Source organism: Rhagoletis pomonella, unplaced genomic scaffold, assembly GCF_013731165.1.
Source record: "Rhagoletis pomonella isolate Grant_MI unplaced genomic scaffold, Rhpom_1.0 Rhpom_scaffold_00006, whole genome shotgun sequence".
Taxonomy (NCBI): Eukaryota; Metazoa; Arthropoda; class Insecta; order Diptera; family Tephritidae; genus Rhagoletis; species Rhagoletis pomonella.
Genome location: NW_023458560.1, coordinates 28,174,392 through 28,180,355, shown reverse-complemented (window position 1 = coordinate 28,180,355; position 5,964 = coordinate 28,174,392). Strand labels below are relative to the sequence as shown.

Here is a 5,964-nt window from a genome sequence, read left to right as displayed (position 1 = left end):
TTTTGCCTATAACTTACAACTCCTTTTTCTCAATTTACTGACTTTGTAAAAAAGTTTTGCATACAAGACATAGAGTTAGAGCGATACGATATGCGATGCGATAAGTGATACGATATGAATGCGACATCGGCATGCTGAGCTCGTGGGAATTGGTAGGAAGCGATGAAAACTGTGCACACTAGCACGACAGCGACACCGCTGCGATATAATATCGCATGCGTATCGCACGTGCGACACCGCTGCAATATAATATTGCATGCGCATCGCACGTGCGACACGGTTTTCTGAACGAGGTGAGATTAGTATTGCGCGGCATCTTTTGCAATAAGCATGATCGTTTCACAGGCTGAATCATCATCCTCAATTTTTTTAGTCGAATTAATAAAAAAACATGTTTATAGAACCATGCCGAAAAAAACTACTGTTGAACAGACATGACTAGTTTGGCATGGAGAAATGTAGCGTCTGTGGTCAAGGTCACAGGTAAATGCACAAAAGAATATTTTTCGTAATGCTTTATTTGCCTTTGTTTTCACATCTTTAAAAAGAAATTTAAAGAATCCAATAATTTTAAACCTATTTATTTTTGATTTGGCCGTTTTTAATGAAAAACTTATTGTGGAAAAGCAACAATAATGAGAAAAAATGGTAGAAGTGATAGCTATTTCGGAAATCACCACATTTCCTCATCAGACTTCTTTCAGCAGGCTTCGAACCGACGATCCCATGGACTCAGCCAGTTGCTTATGCACTGTGCTAAGTTCACCTTGTACATTATCGTTGCTTGTTTCCCACTTTTTCATTTTTGTTATGCCAACTCAATCAAGCGCAGCTATTCCGCTGCAATTCACTTGATCATGTTGGTTTTGTTGGTTTTTGCTAATAATTCTATTTTTAGAATGTTTAACTTTTTTTTAGGTGTGCTCGTCCTTAAGTTATTTGTTTTTGTTATTTATGGCCTTATAACAATTATATTCAACTATTTTTCATGAGTTTGAGGCAGTTTTTAATGAAAAACTTACTATATAATTGTTATAAGGCCATAAAATAACAAAAACAAATAACTTAAGGACGAGCACACCTAAAAAAAAAGTTAAACATTCTAAAAATAGAATTACAGCAAATACCAACAACCACATGATCAAGTGAATTGCAGCAAAGCACTCCTAAAAAAGAGTTAAACATTCTAAAAATAGAATTATTAGCAAAAACCAACAACCACATGATTAAGTGAATTGTGCACAGCTCGCGAAAATTCAGAAAATTTTCAACTTTTTAATCAGTTTTTTAGAATTTTTTTGAGTATGCAGATTTGTAGCCCAATCAATTCTAAAATAACAACAAATGCAAGTTTTAAGTAGCTAGGAATTACCGTTGATTTTTGGAAATTTTTTTCACGCAGTGTCTTCCATACAAACTTTTTTATTTCGAAAATACTTAATATGGAAAAAATGCAAAACACCTTCAACACAAAAAAAATCTCAAATATCAACGCGATTTTTTACTAACTCCGAACTTGCATTTTTTTTACTAGAATTTAATGGGCTGAAAAACTGCAAAAATTCTAAAAAATCTGATTAAAAAGTTGAAAATTTTCATGAAAATTTGCTGAATTTTCATGAGCTTTGCACAAAGTTTAGGAATGAATGAATGTACGAAATTAGCGGAAAAATATTACAATGAAAGTTGTTGCATAGATTGTGAAAAATTTGCTGTGCCAATACTTTTTTCCGGCAGTGTATGTATATTGATGTGATATTGTGTATGTAAACATATATAGATATGACCCACCACACATACATATGTACATTTATATGTATGACATTTATGACACATATGTATGTGCATTTATATGTATATTTGCATTTATATGTATTTTTTATGACGTCCTGCAACGGTAGATGTTGAAGCTGTGTTAAAGGAAGTGGAACTAGGCCCATCGACTTCAGTGAGAATGATGGAAAGACGGACGGGAATACCAAAAACTACAGTTCACAAAGCTTTACAAGACCATCGATTTCATCCATACCACATTCAACGTGTTCAGGCTCTACAAGAAAGAGATTACCTGTCGAGAGTTAGATTTTGCCGTGAAATGTTGCGAATGCATGAATCAGACCCCAACTTTTTTAATAAAATAATTTGGAGCGATGAATCATCATGCAAACGTGATGGTTATTTTAATTTACATAACCTTCACAGTTGGCAGATAGACAATCCTCACGAAATGAGACAAGATCGTTCGCAGTACCGGTACAAAATAAATTTATGGAGCGGTATTTTTAATTGTCAGATATTGGGACCTGTGGAACTGCCGCCAACGCTCAACTCTCCCAGTTATTTAGAGTTCCTTCAGGAACGGCTTCCAACTCTTTTGGAAGATGTACCCTTAAACCTGCGGCGAAGACTATGGCTGCAAAATGACGGGTGCCCTGCTCACTACGGGCTCTTACAGCTCATTAAGACGAAACTTATCCTCGCCGATAGATTTGACGATACGGGCCAATCACGTGGCCCGCTCGATCGCCAGACCTGAATCCATTAGATTTTTTCTACTGGGGCTGTCTTAAGGACAAAATTTATTCAAAAACAATTCAAAACGAAGAGCATTTGCGGGAACAAATAAATGGAGCTGCTGCTGAGATAGCCCAATTGAGTTTAAGATCTCTAAAAGCGTCTTTTCTTAAAAGGTGCCGAGCATGTATTAGAGTAGAAGGTCGCCAATTTGAGCATATTTTATCAATAAATGTATACATTTTTCTTCAAACAACTCATGTATATCTTATTTCACGTGAACCCATCCTTCACACAAAATATTGATAGATATAGCCCTTGTATATAGACTCTAGTCCGAATTCCGGTAAGTAACATAAAATAATGTGTTATGTACTTTTGTACTATTTAGAATGTCATTTGACGGTAACAAGAGCAAATTCAATTTAAATCTATTAAATACATTCTAGCGTGTCTTAGTCCTTTACCCCACAAAAGCGGCTATAACTTTTTTTTCTACTCAAAACAGTAAGTGAAATCTTTATTAAATGAGCAATTTTTTTATGTAATGTAAAGTTATAGCTCAGTACATTTTTTTTCACCCGAGATAGTCAAAGTTGGGGAAGAAAATATCAAAAAGTTAAAAATCCAGAAATAGTCCTGTTTAGGCCTTCAGCTGAAATATGGTTGAAGAGTATACTTACTGAGAAACTAGATAGCAGTTCAGAGAACCTAGCAAGTGTGGGGGATGCCTTCAAAATAGTGAGATTCTACTTTTTAAGCGTGGCGAAAGTTTCATATGGTCGAGAGGCGCTCATACAAACCGCAAACAGCTAAGCGGAAGTAGACTTTGAATAGCTGATTAACAAGGTTGAGCATGCCAAGGCGTTTAGTGTCGTCATCCGAGGATCTATTATCTGCGGCACATACACGGAAACAGCTCATTAAGCAGTCTGCGGCCTTCTCAAGAATTTCCCCCGGCTTGCTGCTGCTGCCAAGTTCTTCGCATTTTTGCGCTAATATTCGCAAATCCAAGCAGGTTGGGTACATTATGGGAAGACACCAGTTCTCCTCCTTCAACTGTTGCAACATTTTCACAACAGATTGTATGCATTGTGATTGTTGGCGATAAGCTTGCATAAAATCGCGAGTTTCCAAGCCCAAGTAATAGAGTACTTTCGGATGCGCACAAACAATCTCATCAATGGGCGGATCCAGCATACGTTCCACGGCATTCTCTGGACACTCCACATATAAATTACGATTCATTATATGCTTGTCTTTGAGTGAAATAAAAGATGCCATCGTCTCACCATCCGCCACAGACCAGGCGCGCTGCACGCCGCTCAAGTAATTTTGCAAAATTTGGCTGCAAATTTTATTAAGAATTTGACATTTTGCAAATGAAATGATAAGAAATAAAAGACATACCCACCCATTTACTGGTTTACTCCATGTGGCCATCGATTGAATGATTTTTTTTTTTCATTCAGGAAATCGTAATGTGAGCCGCGGAGTAGAAATGTCAACTTAAGTCTCCGCATAAAGCCGCTACTACATAACTTCCAGCGGCGCCATCTATTTCTCGTTTGTGGAGAAATAATTTTTTTTCACATGCTTGTAATGAAATCATTCATAAAAATAAATTTCATTAATTGCCACTTGTAGACAGAAGTAACCACACTTAAATAAATGCCACCAGGTGCACGTAGTAGGTCGGTTAAATTATCGCACTTAGTCGTCAGCCATTAAGAAGGCTATCGTTGCAAATATTTTTTGTCTTCTTTTTGCCATGTCGGATTCAAATACGTATGCACTAATTTTGCCTCTAGATACTCTACTTACTTTTGCGCAAAACAAATTGGCTGGTACATAAGAATTTTACCAAAAATTTTATATTACACTTGCAATTTTTTGGGATATGAGCTACCCTGTTTTTGGCAATGGTAACATACAGTGGCACCTCAACTTTTTTTTTTCGGCCCCCAGGCTGTTGGGTGTCGATCTTGGCTAAACAAAAGTCTCCAAAGTACAAAGAAAGTTTTGTTTTACATTGGCAGAATTTAAGCCATCAATTGGGAAAAAAAAAATAACAAATCAGCTGAACAAAAACAAATTTCTTGCGAATGCCCTCAGTTTGACACTTTCTCATGTTGCCTTTGAAATTTGTTAGAATTGTCATAATGTCAGGGCGACATTTATTTTTTTGTCTTCCGGTACAACCCTGCATAGGAAAATATATAGCACCGGTGTGACCCATCAACCACAATACATGGGTAATTCTGCGTTTACACGTGCCAGTTTACAATTTCGATATGCCCAAGAACGCCCTGCTTAGATCGTAAAATTTAAGATTTGCAAAAGGAAAACGAAACTTTCTCGCCGATCCGTTTTACTTTTATATATTTAATCGCTCGCTACCCAACAACAACGTACAAAAAAAAAAAATATAACTTAACTGAGGCACCTAAATAAAAAAAAAGCGTATTTCAGACAACCATGACCCGCTTCAGTGCAGTAAAGCGAAACGCCGCAAAGAATGCCCATCGCTTCGTCGTGCCGTGCCACTTATGTGACGCAAATCACCCAATTAGGCTATGCCCGGTTTTTCGCGCGAAAACACCTGAAGAAAGGTTAAGAGAAGCGCTACTTGGTCGATACTGTGGAAATTGTTTAGCCACAGATCACGCAACCGAACGATGTGCCAGCGAAGGACGATGCCGTCGATGCGGTGAGAAGCACCACACTACGCTTCACCTCGGTGAAGCTCGACGACCCGCAGACGAAGCACAAAAGCCTTGGAGCGTCCAAGTCGAAGAAGAAGAGCGCAATAGCTATGAGGCGGCGATCTCGCTATACGCGTCTGATTCTGGAACGGAGACCAGGCCTCTCCGTCCAGATATTGAAGAGGGCGAGATTATAGAGTTCGGAGTGGAGACTCGGCCTCTCCACCTGACTACTGCAAGGGTACCGGAAACTAGGTCTTTCCGACCTTTACTCCAACACGAGCGCGATCACCAACGACCGCATAAGCGCCAACGACCGCACAAGCGACAGCGACCACACCAACGACAGCGATCGCACCAGCGACGCCACCGAGACTGCAGAGCGGAAACTCGGTCTTTTCGCCTGCAGCGATCTTCGCGCAACCCATCGCCATCCGCATATGAAGATAGACTGGCGACTAGGCCTTGCCAGCTATCACGACCAAGCGCGTTCCGTAATGGGTTATCGGCGAAAAACCCCATTGTAGGGCCAACCTTCCGCCCGATGGTAGCTATTCCTCCGACGGCCGTGGTCAAAATTGAGGCGGGAGGGCGCTTGCATTTAATCCGCGCGCTTATTGACGTATGCGCTCCAACGACAATTGTATCTGCGGATCTGGCCCGCGAGCTACGGCTAATGCAAACACGAGTCGGCGAGAAAACGGGCAGTCTCGTATGTCTCCGAGGGAAATACGGCCAAAATAAA

At 39.6% G+C, this 5,964-nt stretch overlaps 2 protein-coding genes across 3 annotated transcripts in view; both read right to left on the bottom strand.

Moving 5' to 3' along the window:
* Positions 1-3,080: 3,080 nt before the first annotated feature.
* Positions 3,081-4,155, bottom strand: LOC118740559 (PCI domain-containing protein 2 homolog). 2 transcript variants are annotated; one of them, XM_036472147.1, is made up of 2 exons: positions 3,929-4,155; positions 3,081-3,862 (listed from the first exon to the last, which is right to left on the bottom strand). In XM_036472147.1, exons 1-2 carry the CDS (start codon positions 3,955-3,957, stop codon positions 3,289-3,291), a joined length of 603 nt encoding a protein of 200 aa, XP_036328040.1. In that variant the 5' UTR covers positions 3,958-4,155; the 3' UTR covers positions 3,081-3,288. The 2 variants fall into 2 exon arrangements, with proteins under 2 accessions (XP_036328040.1, XP_036328041.1); XM_036472148.1 differs by having other exon boundaries at positions 3,925-3,991.
* A 1,315-nt stretch (positions 4,156-5,470) lies between these two features.
* Positions 5,471-5,964, bottom strand: part of LOC118741856 — a 47,709-nt gene continuing 47,215 nt past the window's right edge. The window contains exon 4 of the mRNA XM_036473829.1: positions 5,471-5,632. Within this exon, the coding sequence (XP_036329722.1) occupies positions 5,471-5,632 (162 nt within the window). The remainder of the gene's footprint in view (positions 5,633-5,964) is intronic.